Below are 18056 nucleotides of genomic sequence, written 5' to 3'. Positions count from 1 at the left end.
GAAAAGCTTTGCAAGCATCTACAAAACAGCAAAGAGCTCTTTATGGAGAACCAGGCCTTCGCGAACATAGTGCGTGAAGACAAGTGTTGAAAAATTGTTCTCCACTCAAAACAGGCAGAAAAATAAATTATATCAAAGATGGAAAAAAAAGTCAAGTTAAAGGAGTCCAAGACAGACTAGAACTATTCTATTAAATCAAGAACAACATCAGGCCATGGGCTGTAGTCTGGTGTTAAATCTCAGAAGGTCAGACGAGTGCATCCGCACAAGGTGCACCCTTAAGCTGAAGTGTTATTGATGGAGCACCGGTTGGACAGAAAGAGAACTAGGACTGTTAAATCACTTGTAGAACCAGTACACTGAGAAAAGATGGCCAGAAATGTTTTTATTTTGCACAAGTATAGAACAACATAAATGCCTTTTGACACCTTTGAGCAAAGTTCCTTAAACCCCAGGGTACATCCAAGTGTGTTAATCAATGATAACTGAACAAGCAATAATAAGATAGGTAAAGAGAGCTCCTAATAATGTTGCTCAAATAAATTGAAATCAAACATTTCTGAACCATCAATAGTATCAGCAGATGCTCTTTTTTTCAGTCTACTTTTGAAGCAATGTCACCACCGACTAACTTAAAAAGATCACTTTTTTCCTACAACTAGGTGCCCTCTTTTAGACTTTCAACCAGAAAACAGGCAAACTCAATGGCTGTTTTTTTGAAGTGGAGCAGTAGATGTGTCTGCTTGTGCAGTACTGACTAAAGATTGAGACAGCAAATCTTGCACAGGCAGAACAGATAAGAGAACTGTCTGACAGTACGCTGGAATTTCATTTGCTCTGCAGACAAAATAACAAGGTTGCTTGGAGGTAATCCAATAAACTGTTCCAACAATTATTAACAGAAAGGATTCGAGAAATGTGGAAAACTTGTTAGATTTAAAAAAAAAGGCAAAAAAAAGTAGCAAGGCTGAAGGTTTCAAAATTTGTTGAGCACTCTCATTAAATGCCTGAATCTCAAGAACCTTGCTGACATTATTTAACCTATAAAATGAAGGCTCAACCATAAAAAACCCTCTCATAAAACACGAATAAGATCCAACGTAATCCTCAATCGAGGAATATCGACATTGAGCACTTTGACTTCCACTCTTTCTCCAGGACCTAACCCCAGGCTTCTTCTCTTCTTCACTTTAGAAAGTTTCGCTTCTGTTATGTTTCGCACTGGAATCAAGCCTGCTTTTCCCACACCAATATCAACAAAAACTCCAAATGGCGTCGCATTTTCAACTTTTCCAGTCAGAACAGCACCAACACTTAAGTCTTCAAAGCAGACTATGCTTCTCTTGAAGTCAGGTTTATCAAAATCTGTTATAAGAAAGAATAAACAAAAATAAGACACTGGAGAAAAAACTGGCATTATTTTCTAAGGGTTGTTTCCAGCTGATTGTTTCTAGTTAAGAAGTCATCCCAAGGTAGCTGTAAGGTACCAAACACTGCTCCGTTACAGTTTTAAACTAAAGACCCATCTGTGACAAACAACTGATTTTTTGTATTTTATGAATCGCTTTAAGAGACTATGATTAATGGAGTAATAAGTATGGTGAACTCCATGGTATGAAACTGTCACAAGGGGATGAGAAGTGTGCAGTATATTAGCTAGTGACTGAAGGATTTGTTAAATTTTCTTGGAGCTACGGAGCAAACACGAGGTGACTCTTACTTGAGCTACATAAATTATACATAAAATTCTATTCCTACACAAATTTGTATGCAGGAAGCTGAATACTCAGTCTCATCACATATTAAAGGGAAAAGTAAAAAATGCACTGTTCTTAGGTTTGCTTCACCATGACACCACAGAATCAACGGCTTCTTTGCACCGACAACTTAAAAATCACACACGCATGATTATAAACGGGTAATATGCCAATATATTAAAGTTCATATTCTGCATCCAACAGCACAGAGAGATCTTTAAAACTCTCTTGTTACTTGCTTACCACTTTCTGCTCCTGCAGAAAACCCTTCTGAGCCATCTCAACAACTTCCCTTCCACCCTGCTCCTACTGCTTTTTTACCTTTCCCAAGATATAATAGGACCGAGATGTTCCACAGAGAGCATCACCAAACCAGGACTGCAACCACTTTCCTCTATTTGCCTTTGAGAAATAGAATACAGCCCGGACAAGTTTATAGCTAAAATGCACTGGAAATCAATCAGTCTGTAACTTTACCAGGCTGTGGATCTGCACTGGGTTTGGGTGGCAAGGTTTTGGTAGCGGGGCGGGGGGGCTACAGGGGTGGCTTCCGTGAGAAGCTGCTAGAAGCTTCCCCCATGTCTGACAGAGCCAATGCCAACCGGCTCCAAGACTGGCCAAGGCCGAGCCCATCAGCCACAGTGGTAGCGCCTCTGGGATAACAGAGTTAAGAAGAGGGGAAAAAACGTGCGGTGCAACAGCAGCCAGATGAGAGGAGTGAGAATACGTGAGAGAACAACTCTGCAGACCCCCAGGTCAGTGCAGAAGGAGGGGCAGAAGGTGCTCCAGGCACTGGAGCAGAGATTCCCCTGCAGCCCCTGGAGAAGCCCATGGTGAGGCAGGCTGTCCCCCTGCAGCCCATGGAGGATGATGGTGGAGCAGATCTCCACCTGCAACCATGGAGGACCCCGTGCCCGAGCACGTGGATGCACGCAAAGGAGGCTGTGACCCTGTGGGAAGCCGTGCTGGAGCAGGCTCCTGGCAGGACCTGTGGCCCCGTGCAGAGCGGAGTCCACGCTGGAGCAGGTTTGCTGGCAGGACTAATCAGTTACCTGATTAGCTGTTCAACTTTAACATTAAAAAGACAATTTCTTGCAAGAAATGCCTTGCAAGACCTTGGTTAAAAAAGATTTTTAAAATAATGTGATAAAAATATTCTATTCTTGCCATTTCCCCAAATAATTCTCCCATTTTCCTTTGTACTAAAATCATTCAGGAAAAATAAAACCGTTAGAATTTCAATTAAATTTAAGAGGATACATAGGAAAGCTACTCTTTGCCTGCAGTTCCCTAACATCGCATCTCTACTGCTGGGAACAACAAGGGAATTGAATCTTAAACCAGGATTATATTTTGAATCAGGGTAGAGTACAAACCGTTCAATCTGCCTGAGCCCTGTTAGATGTGATGCATTTCCTCACTGACAGTCACGAGCAGGGTTACAAAGACAATGAATTACGGCTGTGTAAGGCTACTAGGCTGCCTACTCCAGTCACAGAGTCTGTCTACAGTAATACTGAATGTACTGGATCAGCAGAATATGAGTATTTCCACTGAAGAGTCTCTTTTGCTTTTATATCTTCATGTGTTAATAGTCTATCCTATTGTAATTTAGATGTGAAGGCACCAGAATAAATGGAGACATAGAAAATACACGTTTTTCAAGATCACTAGTGGGAAATATTTATAAAATCTGCAAAGAAACTACCAGTGAATCGAAAAAGAGGGAGGGAGAAATGTTTTGGGGTTTTTTTCAGCATAAGTTTATTATTTGTTATTACAAGCCTGCATCTTTGCTGCCTACCTTTATCTCTTGCTGTCATAAGAGAATCCAGCTGTAAGTTTCATTAAACAACAGCATCTCCAGACATTTAACTTCATTGCTTACCTCACCTTTCTTCCCCTCCACCTCAAACTGTTCAGCACTACTGCAAAGTTTTAACCAAGGTGGGTCATGAGCCATCTGCTCCAATTACACTTGTTTCCAGGAACCAGTGCAATAAAAGAGCAGAACTGCACACTGCTACGCTACTGCTCCACAGACCTTTACTGCTCCTGTTTCAGCTTGGTCTCAGCATTCCCCTCCGTGATGGAGGGCCAACACAGATTTAATCAGCACAGAGTCAACATATTGAAACTATTTCATTTGTTAACAGCCATACGACTCCCCTTCCTACGGCTGAAAATGCCATGATTTAAGGCAGGATTCACACTCCTTACCTACCGAGCTGGAAAAGAACATCTGACTATGATATAGCTTTTACCTTGCCTGAGAAAAGAAATGGAGTTACACATCCGTGAAAATCTACTACTGACTTTGGAAAAAGAAAACGTGCCGTTTTAAAACTGGTATGTAGAACAATCAAACTTAAATTACAACCTTCAAAACAAAGGTTTACCTGTTCGGATGTCAAAGCCTTCAGGCTCAGTGAGGCCATCGATGATGAGCTGCAGCGTGTGCACCGTTGTATTTAGCCTTGTGGCTGTGCCTTCCAGTCCTTCCTTTTGAATTACTGCATTTACTTTTTGCTGCATATCTGGTTTTCCTATGTCATTTGCATTTCCCCCAATGAAAGATAAAAACCTGGGAAGTTCAAGCAAATATACAGAAAGAGAGAGATTTGTAACATCCTTTAGCGGGAACTGAACTTTGTTATATTTAGGGGGTTTAATTACTTTTGCATTGATGCGTGAACAAAACTTTTGATAAAAAAAATATGAACAGTGAACAGTTTCCCAAGTGCACATCCTCTCAACTCATTACTTTCCCAAGTGCATATCCTCTTAACTCATTCATACATGGAAACTTAGAGTCTATCCATATACATGTATCTCCTGGAACAGACTACAAAACTAGAAGCAAAATTTCAAAATTTCTCAGACTGATGATTTCATCTCATGCTAAAACCAAATCTGATTATGACTCAAAGATGTCTTTTACCATGAAAGTTCCCTAGAAATAACTGAGTTCTACAATACTGTAATTTTTATTGTCACACTCATTCAAATTAAAATGAATGACAATTTAATAAAACAACAATGAACATTTAAAATATTAAATTAACATGAAGAATCTTTAACCAAAATTAAGAAAAACTTCAAACAAAATACGTGTCTGGTCTATGAACTTCCTGATTAAGAACAATTAGTTTTTCAGAAACCAGGAAATTATCAAGTCAGAGTAGTTACACAACGCCAACCCCCTTACCCTTCCCTCTTGTCACATACATACAGGCATTGCAGATTCAGACAGATTTGGATTGGCATCTAAAAAAGCTGAAAAGAAATACTTTAAAATAAATATGTCTCGATCTGTGATCTCTTTTTTAAAAAATAAAACACCCAAAACACACTTACTGAGGTTTTTAGTTCAGCAATGTTGGCACATGTGCTGAGAAGCGCAGAGAACAGATGACAAAAATTCACATGCAGACCCTACTCCTTATTACCAGTAGCGACGCCTTAGACAACGTTTATTTATCACTGACTAAATGTCCTTACTTTACTGAAGGACTTAAAAATGCAGAACAAGTCTTTAATGGATATAAAGCAATGAAAGTGAGGGTGCTGCTCGTAGAGGCGGAGCCACATTGTACTAAATAAAGCAATTTGCCCTTTTCTCAGCAGACACTTCAGTTATCTGGTCTGCTGCCCTGCTCTGCATCTCACCACGAATAAGCCTCTTCTACTCTGCTTTACCACGGCCCTTACTGCTGGAGGGAGGCACGTGGTTTTTTGCACGTTCTCCACCACAGCAGATGGGTAGAATTATTGTCCCTGTCCTCCAGAGCCCAAGTAAACGTTCCTTCCACATTCCTAGAAGAGATCCCTCCTTCCTGTCCTTATCCTACCTCACAACAGGTGTAAACTACAAGGCACAAAAGAAGTGCTTGACCACCAGGTTCGTGCCCTGCACTTGGGAGTGGTGGGAGACATTCTAGCTCCGTAAGAAAGCAAAAGCCCCCGGTACTCAACCTCCTTTCCTCCCCTCAAAAATACGTGCTGTGCTTTTATCAAAACCTAAGGCTACTATTTCTTTTGGCAGAAGACACAGTGGGTTTTTCTGTTTTGGTTTTGTTTTCTTTTTTTAAACTTAAGGAACCCAACTGACGTTATTTCAGGTGGTGATTGATGTTATATGCACTGAAATACAAAATTAAATTTCTTTTTGAGAAAATACATATCAAAGGAACATAATTAAAGTAATATCCAACTTTCAGTAAAGCACAAAATTAATCTTTGAGCGCAAGGGCAAATCTTCACTCCAAAATGTCCACTGTTTTCATCAAAAGGGAAACATCTGTTAAAATTGGCCGTCAAGACTTCCACTTGTTACTGAATTCAAACGCAAGCATGGCGATTTAAATGTACTGTTAGCTCAAACACATACATTTGCACTGAAGAGCGATAGATATAATTTTCACCTTAATTTTCTTAATGCATTCAGATCTTTCTGGAAAGGCATGAAGAAAAAATACTAATAAAGATTCACTGGATGATACCGTTCTCAGGATTTACTGAATTTTGTTTTGATTGACTGCATTTCAACTTTTGCCATCACTTTTTCAAGTAGTTTGAGGTGGTTTGGAAACAAAGTAAATATCAAAACAGATTCAAAATTGTTTACTATATTAAATACAAATTTTTATTTTCTGTAAACTAACAACAAAACACCACTACTACTCAAATATTTTGCCTAGTAAGAGCCTATATACAAAAACTATCCGACCTTCTACAAACCCATCTTCTGTTGGCCTCAAAAGAGCGCTAGAAGCGGTTGCAATGATAATAGATGAAATGAAAACGCGCGCGGGTCCGGGCGAAGCGCTCTTGACAAAGCTGCTGGCTGCTACCGCTGATGGATGGACCATGCCCCACCAGAGCACTAGCGACAGGCGGCAGCTGCCCCAGCTTTGACTGACGTGCCAGATGTAACGCGACTAACCCGACCAGCCTCATGACTCAACCTTCCAAATAACATACGCTTTACCGCCCGCCCCTATAAACAAGTTTGCTGACATTTGCGTACTTGGCTTTATTTCACCTCAAAAGGGAATTCAGCTCGAGTACCTCCAAGTAACATTTATTCACCATTAGGATTTCGCAGAAGCGCACTCGCTTTGTAAATCGATAACAGGGTGGGTTTTGCTGCTAATAAGTGCAACCACATGAAACAGCCACTGATGTATTAAAAAAAAAAAAAAAAGCCCGTTATGTACAAAACTGTCGACCGTGGCTAATGTAATCAGAATGCACGGCGCTACGTCCAGGCTGCTGGAAAGAAAACCAGCCCGAAAGAGGACACAATCCAGGTGCCTGAGCCCTCAATTACTATTCACCAAAGTTATTTTGCTCCCCTTCCTCTGCCTCCCCCACCCTCCAGAAATCCCAATGAAAGTATTTATCTGATATTAAAAAGGATTCCTCATATAGATGAGGGCAGTAAGTTTTGGCCCTACATGATCAATTACAGTTGTTTAAATAACTTATTAATGTGGTTACTGCTCAGAAGAAAATTTTGGCTCCACCTGAAGATGATGCTTAAACATGTGCCCAAGTTTAAGTACATGAGAAGTCCCACTGGCCTCAGCAGAATTATTAATGTTCTAAAAATCAGGCATTTGGTTAAGAATATTTCAGAATTATGACACACATTATAGGCAAAACAGAGCACTGTAACAAGGCCCAGTGTACACATACGCACAAAAAAAAATAATCTTTAACAGAAACAGAAATTCTTACCTTTTTAGGTTAGGTTTTGGTAAAACTTATGTACTAAAATATTTCCAAATAAAAGCAATTTCCTAGTGATTACAGATGTAGTTTTTAAAAATACCGTCGAATCTAGTTATATATTTAATGTATCATTTTCACTCAAATGAACATAGCCTGAGGGCACTTAGAATAAAAAAATCAATATAAAGCACAAATTTCTGACTGAACAGTGGCACATTATATTGATCAGTTCTATTTTTAAATGTCATTGCTAAGAACAAAGTTAAATGTTTCCTTATTAAAAAAGCAACCCAACAACTTCCTTTGAGAGTTATTTCAAGGTCAGAAAAAAAGGATATAGTTGGTAGTAAGACGAGGATATGGCTGGGGTGGGGGGTGGGGGGAGAAGTTTCCCTTAATTTACATATTTTGATCTTTGTAATGTCAAACTATCTCACTACAATTTTTGAAATATCTCACCCAATTTGTAAATGACAGTTCCAGCTGCACAACACACGAACATGAATGATCTGCGCAAAAATGAAAGCCCTTCAAACGCCTTCCTGGCTACATATGTGAACTAAATAACAGGTTGCCAGTAGTTCAAGTGCCACGTTGATCTACTAAAAAGATAAAACCTAAAGAAAAGTTAATAGAAATGGAAATGGGAAAGACAAGATTTTTTTTTTTTTTTTTTTTCTGAAGTGAGGTCATTCTTATAAGACATACTATCCTTGTTTCCTCAAACATTGAGTGTCTGAGTGAACGGTGAACTTTCAGCTCAAGGCACATCAACTCAGATAAAAGCTGCCAGAGTCTTGGGAGAGTCTTTCGGCACAGAGCGAGACTGAGCTGGTTTAGAGAGTTTGATTTTTATGGTTTTGAGATTTAGAGGATACTCAGAAACCTCCGCAACCACCTTTGTTTAAAAAGCAATCTTAGTAGTCTTACAGGACCCGCAGAGAACGGTCATGGCTACATCACTGATGTTTTTATTTAATACATAATTTCATCCATCTTACCCAGATAAAGAAAGAAAAGTAGCATAAATGTAACAAATAAGCACATCATGTTCACTTAACATACACATCTGCACAAAATTATAGCACAGCCCTTGCAATGCTTAAAAGATAATGCAAATTTCAGTGGAATGCAAAAAACAGTCAGAAAAGAGTAAAAATATTACCAAGGGAAGCCTTCAGTAAATTTTTAAGAAGTTACTTTAAACCCCCCAAAAAGCTTCTCATAATGTGCAGGAGTTCTAAAGCTTTGCAAGGGTTTTAGTCACAGTCATTTCTGTTTTATGTAATCATTTCCAGCAACACGACTTAAGAGCTGGGAGTACTGGATTCATTACATTAAAGCAACATGATACGCCATTACATCTTGTCACAGTGCACACATGAATTAATGGTAATGCAACATAATCACTCTGAAAACAAAACAACTTTGCATTAGCATGTGCTTTGTTAGGTAAAATGTACATTCATGACAGTAGCAAACTTCAATTATGCAGACTTTTATGTTTTAGTTACGTTCTGAAATGCAAAAGCATTTTTTGTATAAGGCAGACGACTGTTCTTGTTCTCACCAGTGAGACGGATCCTCAATTTTTGACTACGGATGCAGATTATACATAGAAAACAATATTTGTGCATTGCTCTCTGTAATTAGTTGCTGGACACAGAAAGTTAACGTTTCAAATATATTTCAAAACTACTTACATGATTTAGCCAGATAAGGACATTTAACCAAGATGTTTTTCCTCAAATGCATAAATTATTAATATTATAGATTATCTGACTGCATGCAGAAGACCAGAAAGCACTCGGATAGTTTATGACATTTTGCACATACACATCTAAGAACCAATGAGTTTCTAAATGAGAAAAGCAATTCAGACACGGTCACATTGCAGCATAGCCCCTTTGCTACCGCACCGCTAGGAACGCTGCTGTTAGCTGTTTTCATGACTACCAACAGATCACGTAACTGAAGCATAACCTGAGATATAAAATTGTGAAACATGATTAGTTATCCACAAAGAATTAGTGCTAGAGTTAAGGGAGATCATTACATTAAAAAAAATAATATTTTTGTCATCTTTTTTAAAAATAAATTATTTAAGCTTCAAAAATTTCAACAACTGAAAACACCATTTGATGTATGGGTCTAGTTTTTAGACTGTAACTAGAGGATAATTCTTTGTTATTTCCAAGCTCTTCTAATCATTCTTGTTAACTGTGTATTTTACATCACATAAAAGTTTTTAAATGTCTTTATCAGATGGCAATTAGCAGTGAAAGCCTTTTCTGCTCTTCTATTTATTAACAAGATAACTTGCAAAAATACATCCTCTAAAAATCCAGCTATAGTCAGACCTGCAAATGAACTGGCCTTCTAACGTGATGCCTATGAACTATTATTTATTGGGCTTAATGGTCCTAATTCTGCAACTGTTCTCCTTAATTAGGGTTAGCCATTTCCTATTAGAAATAGTCATAAGGATTCATTAATTTAACAAGTTTAACTTTTTTTAGGCTTTTTAAAAAGAAACTGAAGACTTTACTGAAAAGGATTATCATGCACATTAAGTAGCTTGAATACACACACAGAGACATGTACACACAAGTACAGTCTTATCGAGGTGGACAAAAGATGTTTCTGATGACTTTGTAGCGAGATTAAGGAAAGGCATCCTACCACAGTAAAAACTCCTATCCTCCGCAAAGCGTTCACATGTAGAGTGCATTATTAGACAGCACACACCATTTTGTGTCCATTGCTCAAACGCCACACCAAGTAACTGATCTCCTCCCTCCCTGGCTTCTGTGTGCCTTCAGCATTGCCTCAGTCGCTCAGTGACAACCAGGGGACCTGGGCGGCAGCAAGCCAGCCCAGCCCGGCAGAGAGCTGCAAGTGTCGTCAAAGGACAAGCGTGGAATTGCGTGAAGGGCAGGAGAGGAAGACCTCTTGCTTTTGGTGGTCTCTCCCCAATCAGCTGTTTTCCTTCTCTGTTTTCTTATGTGTCAGTACTTGCCTTCAAAGCCAGCAAGTGCAGCTTCTCAGCACAGCAACTGAGATCCTACGGATGAGCTGCTACATCCACCTGCGTAAGAGTGGCAGAAACACCAGAAATATTTGAAGTGACCAATCCATCTGCAATCAAATATAAAATGTTCTCAGCATGATGCTCATGACAGCAAAGGATTTAACTCCAAATGTTTTACTTTGGTGAAGAACGGGCACATGAACGAGTGCTTTGCTGAATCCTCCGGGGATTCTGAAGTCCTTCTGGGGTACCAAGCAGCGCTATCAATACACAGCGAAGAGTGAGACATAAATCTGCACTGCAACTCACTCTGCTCTGTACTTCAAATACTTCTCTTAAGGCATAACCAACGGCAGTGAGCAGTACTGTCCTCTACCAGGCAAGGTCCTAAACCTGGGTAATTACCCAGGGAAGATCCCCACCTGCATTATGCTAAATCACAACGTTAGGTCTTTTAGAAATACTGGTAAAATATTTCTAAGTCGGACTGAAATACAACCTGTCTGCCAGATGCTGCAATTTGTGAGCAGCAAATACACATTCTGAGTGCCAACCTTTAGCAAAGAGCATTTTTATGAGATTTAAATAAAAAACACTAAATGTTAAGATTCAGTCATACGAAACCAACTGCACCCAGCAGACTGATACAACAAAGAAAAAAACATTGCGTTTTCTTTCCAGCATTTTGGTTTATAAGCATAACCTGGTTGTAACTTCTTGGGACTTCCTAAATGTTTCCTCGGTTTTCCTAGCAGTTCTTTTACAATATGTACTGAGAAATTGGATATGCTCTACATGTTGTATTAATTGTATGTAGAAGATTCTGCCACTATAAACTGGTTTTCACATATAGACTTTTCAGAAACGCTGCTTTGCAGGAAAATACGCTGCCTACAAAGGCTTTTTTAATTTTTATTTAACTTTTAGGAAATTCTGATTCATAATATCTAGAGGTGTTTGTAAGCTTGATAGCTGCACATGACAAAGCCAAGCTTTGATAGCATGGAAACCATGAACAAAAATGTTTTGATCAGCTACAGAGTGTGTTAATTCATCAGTAGGATGTTTTCCAATTATTTTACAGAACTTGTACAGATTTTAAGTTAAGATGTTTAAATGCCATAAATCAATCATACCAGCACCGTTTGTGCCACTGTAGTAAAGATTACATCAGTGTTTCCATTATAAAACCCCTATTTTTCAGGGGTTTCTAATTCAGCCATAAAAATTGGCTCCAGCCTAAAGCTTGGCAACCAAAGTTACCACTTGGGAGCAATTCTTTTAACCATTTTTTTTTTTTAAATGGATTGGCCTTTCAAGCTACAAAATAGTTCAGAAAAAGAAAATTAGTGGTTTCAAATTTTGGTGAACTTCTATCCCTCAAAAACATTGTTTTAAAAACTGATAATTTTGTATGTCATAAATCTGTAATGTGGACTGCTGCTTTTGGGTAATTTGGATAGAAGCAGTGGATAAAATTCACCGGCTTATTTTGTTTAAAAATAAATGTAACTTCCCATGAAAACTTTTAATCCAATAAGATTTTCACAAACGACTTTCTCATGGCAAGATGTGGTAGACCTTGCATAAGGAAGCCTTTATGACCCATTTATGCAGTATCTATTCCATTCGTTTTAATTTCTGTGGTAAGATGTAAGTAATACTGTATTTTGATGCCTTGAATCAAATCTGCCCATCTTCAAGACAACAGTTCTGCCCTTTGGTAGCATGGATCCACCTGTGAACTTGACATGGGCCTTGACAAAGTTCTGTGTAAGCACAGAAAAAGAAGAAAGAAATACTTCGAAAGCAGCAAAGAAACAAAATTCCTTTAAAATGTATTTTGTTTAAAAATATATGTATTAAATACTGATTCTAACCCACTTTTAACAGTCTCAATTTTTCTCATGTACATTAATTTAAATGATAAGAATTATCAATTAGGTTTTAAACCTAGTTTAGTGCTAACACATTAAAAAGTCCTTCAGATGTTGGTTGACTTCAGTAAGAGACCTCCAATCAACAACACGAACGTAATTTGATCTTCAGGCTCCCAGAAGCTCTCTCACGAACACAGGCTCAGCAGAAGGGAATTACAAACCCAATCCCACCCACTGCCTATCAAAGTCAGCAAAACTTGTCAACAGCCCCGACAGGCTTTGGCCTGAATCCCCCATGCAGTCTGAATTCCTAGTAGAATTTTTTCTGAACTCACATTTAGGCAGTAAATTGGTTTGGAAAGCTGTTTCCATAAGTTCCGAGAAGATTAACAGCTCATATGCTTTTTTTGAAAAGTCATTTTAAATATATAATCATTGCTAAATTATAGCATTAGTTGCTTGAGGGGAGGATGTCTGGTTTATATTTAGCATTTATGTCATCAGTGTCAATTTTTAATACTATACTACTTGGCTTTTGTTAGTTTGCTGCAAAGCTGTATTTTCTTTTCTTCAAACAGCTATTTGCAATGAAAAAACATTAGAGATATTTGCTCCCCTCCCCACACCATTTTGTGATATGTTAATACAATCTGTACCATGAAAGTTATCCCCTTCATATTTAGCAAGCTTTCAAAGAAACTATCTTTTGATTGCAAGAAAAAGAAAAATAGCGTTGAACATAGAGCACTTAGACTTTTTTTAACCCATTGAACTATGTGTACAGAAACTCATAAATGTAAGAAGTAAGGCAACAGAGAAAAAGCCCAAAGAAAGACTGATTCAATTAGTTACAGAGAAAATGCTACACATTACTTTTGGTGTTCCACTAGCAAATATTGTTATTATGTTTTCCTGTTTATTTTGATATCAACTGATATTCTTTTGCATAAAAAACCCTGTACGGTACAATACCTACAACACACACATGGATCTAAATACTTTACCTGAAAATTCAGTCTAGAAAGGCAAAATGTTGGGTGAGAACCAGAACAGACAATGGCACAGCTGGAAACTTAAAGTAGTTGCATTAGCCAAAGAGAAATGACATGATAGGTAGCGCTGGTCTGTCGTCATGTCATACTGCTGCAATGGCTTTGCAGCTCTTGAAGTCCAACCAGTTTGACCCTGAGAACATTTTAAGAATCTCCAAGGTACCTTCTAAGTGGTGTTGGCTGTGCAATAGGTGGCAGACTCCTCTCTGAATTACACATAAGCCTGTGACTCAAACCACTATCTTTTAGTTGAGATGTCAAACTTGTGCTCATTAATTTTTATTTTATTTTTTTTAATAGTGCTAATCCTGGGTTCCCAGCCAAATTCAAAATCACAATTATATGATGTGTGATACCTACTAAAATTGTCTCCAGAATTTCAACTGTAGGTGAATATCTGAGCTACCCTGTGGAGTAATAATCCTATTCACCACTGCACATATAAAAGTAATCTGTGCTGCTCTGGAAACAAAGTCACAATTCTTTATTTTCTGACCAACCCTTGCGATAGTATTGTATGTAAATAAATTCCAGTAGTATTACACCATTAACTGGCTACACGTCTCTGCTTCCTGAAGCAATCTTTCCACATCAACCTTCAAGAGAAACTGGTAACACTATGAACACTTCTACTGCTTATTTTATTAGTGTACTAGGGCTGGAGAGCTAAATGGACTATTAACCAAATCCTGACTACTTGATATTTAAATGGAATGAAACACAATATTGAAAGTCAACATTACTTTTGAATAACCAATTTTTTTTTTTTTTTTTTTTTTTTTACATTAACTCAATGAATAATCTCCAGTAGGGGTGACCAAGCTTCCTCGCCCTATAAGCCACCTACCAAAGGCGAGATCATTAAGATCAGGACCTTGCCTGATTTTTTTCTATAGCTATGCACAGGGCAGAGAACTAGCAACAAATGCTGACGCATTAAAAAAAAAAAAAAAGGAAATGGTCACAGAAGAGGAGAAACCAAAAGTACCTATACACTACACAAAGAGCATGGACTGTAGCAGGCAACTGAATGGTGGCCCCAGAATTGGGCACAAAGAAGAATGAACTGCGGCAGGGAGAGGATGGAAACAAAAGTGCACTGGATGCCTAGCAGAAGAAAAGCACGCGGACCCATCCATAGGAAGTTGTATGTGCAATTATTTCCACCAGAGAGAGAACAGAGCAAGCATGGTAAGGAAGGTGTCCTAAAAACGTAAGAGATTTTTAGATAGGAAACTCAAGCTTCATGAATTCAGAAATTCAGCATCTCTCTCATAGGCTTAAAGATGGTTTTGTTATAAGCAGGAAGCACAACTTTGTTTCTCCAAGAATAATATTCTCAGCAGAGATAAGAACCTAAAGCATCTAGCTACTGCTGAAATTACCTCCAGCACGTTTTAAGAGAAGAACCTATTCAGCGCAAATCACTTAAAAAAAAAATAATAAATACATGCTGGTTTATGGTAGAAGATAATGTTTTCTCAAGAGGACAAGCAGAGTCCAATTTCAACCAGGGCCGATGACAGAAAAGATCACATCTTATACTAGCATTTACCAGCTGCAGTATCCCCTAAACAGAGGCACACAAGGATTCCTAATCACTTTTTTCTGACCTGCACAAAAACCATTCTCTTCTTTTAGCCAAAGGTCACTTAGTAAAACCACCATGGTATCCGTGTATTTGGGAACTTAATATATACATCTTAATTAGATCTCACAATATCAGAATTTAATTTTAAAGGCTCATAGTAATGACACATGCTCGCATATGTCCATGCATTTGTGTGCACGCTCAAACATACAGATAAACAAATTCTGGTGGTCAAAACCCACTAAGCAGAAAGTTTGTTTGGCACATGCTGAACATAAGCAACAGTGTAAGAGCAGTTCTTAATGACGCAGAGGTATTAAATTACTGCTGACTGAAAATGTGCATGGCATTTCAATTAGATTATTTTTAAGAACAAATAAAATTATGTTTTAGTTATGGCTTTTTACATAATATATGGGGGTAAGGTAGAAAAAAATCAGTTTTTAGACATTTCTAGAAAAAAAATATTTGTAAATCAGTTTTTAGATATTTCTAGCACAAATTATTTGTCTCCACACTGTGAACTAAAAGTCTAAACTGAAAGTGATGCGTGGCATAAAGAAAGTTGGCAAACAGAAGGAAATCGAGAAAAGTAGCCTCAGTGAGGCACAAAGTAGTGATATGAAGAAGACAGAGTCATGTGAGGCAAGGCTAGTGAAGTTTTGAAAATTCACTGATTTCCTCACTGAAAAACAATGTGAAAACTGAAAAAACAAAGAATAAAACTAAAAACTTGTATGTACATAAGAGGCGTAACACCAGTTGAAACCCTTGACTTGTAAAGAACTTCTGAAGCATACCTTTTTCTTGAAGAAAGGGGAGAAAGCATCAAATTAATACCAGTATTCCTGTCTCAAAAGGCTGAGCAGGCTGTTGTAAGCAAAACCAATACTTGCATTTTAAAAACTGGCAGCGTCAATGGTTCAAAAGCTTTCCCACTGCTTACCTCATTGCAATGTTGTAAGACTCTGGATGAATACAAGTTTGATCCAAAGGATTGGGCTGTCGTGAGGCACATGCTGTTGGTTTGCTCTTCTTTTTACCCTGTGCACCTGCTTTAGGCAAAAGCGCATAACTTCCGAGTTCAGTTTTCTTACTACTGTCAGAAATCAAAAACGGACACGTCATTCTTAATGAACAAGATCCTAGCCCAGTGCCTATACATGAAAAACACAAGCAGACTTTTATATAATGTTAGTTCTTTTAAAAAAAAACAAAAAAAAACCCCAAACCTCTAAAATGTCATTGTGGGTGAATCTTACCAATACAATTATAGCATAAAAAATGTAACATAACAATGCATGCATAAATGAATTCAAAACATAAGCAAACATTGGGAAGGGATTCCATTCCTTGTCAAAATTTCGTCATGATGGCAAGATTATAAAGAAAACGCTACACAACCTATTGTAACCTTTGTAATCTGGATAGTATCTTCTGTCTAAAATGGGGACAGCTGCATCCACCTACTTGATAAAGATGTTGTGAAGACACTCTTATACATAACTTGGGTTCATAGACTACATCATTCTAAATTTGAAAAACTTATGAACAAAACATTCTATTCATACTGTCTTCAGGTAAGCAAATTTCATCTCAACCATATATATGGCACAAAGAAAGTCTGTGAATGCTGAAATATTGCAAGTCATTAAACAACATTTTTTTACTTTCTATAGTTAAATTTCTGAAGATTTCCGCTCAAACATGGGCCAGGTCAAAATAAAAACAAAAATCAAATAAAAAGAACTCAGACCAAGATTTGCTTTGAATGGAAACAAGCTAAAGGTCACGTCTACCGCTATTTCAGACCTCATAACCCATTTTTGCAGAAGTATCTTAATCCAGCTTTCCTTAAAACTTAGTGCATACATTATTGACTCCTAGTCAGCATTTGGATTGGGCTTTTTTTCATTTTCTTCAATTGGCCGGATGTGTGTGTAGCATATTTACAAGTGGCACACTTCTTCTCTTAAAGTTCCCCTTAAGTAAAAAAATGCTTAGGATACAGTAAAGGCATCAAATGACTCCTACTGGCAAAGGCTCCTTTCTCCTGTCTTTTTTCATTTGTTTTTGTTTCCTGAATCACAAGGGATTCCTGGTTTTGCAGGACAAAACAGAAGGTGCTGAAGGACCCAGAACTAGCACTCACACTTCAGGCTCTACCTACGCATGGACCGCAGGCAGAAATGCAGACATAACGTTCTTTTTCCATATCAATTTCTATAATCACTAACTATTTGTTAACTTCCAAGTACAAAGCACAAAAACTAATTCACACCTCACTCAACATGATTAGAGAAGACAAAAACTAAATGTTCTCAAAGTCCATTTCAAAAATGTTTGATTTTGCCACCTGGGCCCACAAGAAATGTTGTGGAGGCAATGATTAGAGCTTTATTTTGGCCTCAGACTCCAAAGTTATAGGAGATTTTTCAAGTTATACAGTGTTCTCAAGTTTTATGGAATCTGACTAAGATCAGAAGCATGTTCCAGCAAGGAAAAAAAATAAAAAAAAATAATACAGTGTTCTTAAACATTTCACAGTGAACTGGGGGGGAAAAAAAAAATGGTGTCAGCCTTTTCTTCCTCTGTTGCATTGCAGCATTCACTAGAACAGATCCGTGCAATGTAAGACCTATCGATCATCTACAGCCTTGAAAGCAATTTCTTTGGTCTTCTGGTGCTTACAGTGCGCACCATTTGGCCTGCAGCATGTGCCTCTCTGCCAGATGGGCAACCAATCTGTATACCTTCCACCCGGGCAGTAAGCCAGACCTAATGTGCCTACCTCCTGCCTGGAAGTTACGCGTGTGTGTGCTGTTTGGCCAGCAGCAACTGGGAATACAGTATTGCTTCTGAGCACTGGGTTGGCTAAAAAAAATAGCATGTGCTTCCCAGGAAAATATTTTTTGAGAAGAGTCAGCGGCAAAAGGGTGGGGATGGTGCTACCACTGTGCCCTTTTTTCTTAATTCTTTATGTTGGAAGGAGAAATGGGAAAGATGGGA

The 18056-nt window shown here is 38.2% G+C and overlaps 1 protein-coding gene across 4 annotated transcripts in view; it reads right to left on the bottom strand.

Moving 5' to 3' along the window:
- Positions 1 to 368: 368 nt before the first annotated feature.
- The window catches only part of SRBD1 (S1 RNA binding domain 1), a 132248-nt gene continuing 114560 nt past the window's right edge, over positions 369 to 18056 (bottom strand). For 2 of the 4 annotated variants that reach the window (XM_054822340.1, XM_054822339.1), the window contains exons 20-22: positions 15994 to 16146; positions 4157 to 4341; positions 375 to 1365 (exon numbers count right to left, since the gene is read on the bottom strand). In XM_054822340.1, coding sequence (XP_054678315.1) covers positions 1076 to 1365; positions 4157 to 4341; positions 15994 to 16146 — 628 coding nt within the window. In that variant the 3' untranslated portion in view covers positions 375 to 1075. Of the gene's footprint in view, positions 1366 to 4156; positions 4342 to 15993; positions 16147 to 18056 lie in introns of all 4 variants that reach the window. The other 2 variants (XM_054822338.1, XM_054822341.1) reach the window with 2 other exon arrangements.

This window comes from Grus americana, chromosome 3 (genome assembly GCF_028858705.1).
Source record: "Grus americana isolate bGruAme1 chromosome 3, bGruAme1.mat, whole genome shotgun sequence".
NCBI classification, from domain to species: domain Eukaryota; kingdom Metazoa; phylum Chordata; class Aves; order Gruiformes; family Gruidae; genus Grus; species Grus americana.
The sequence above is the reverse complement of the archived record's forward strand: the minus strand, read 5'-3'. Positions and strand labels throughout refer to the sequence as shown.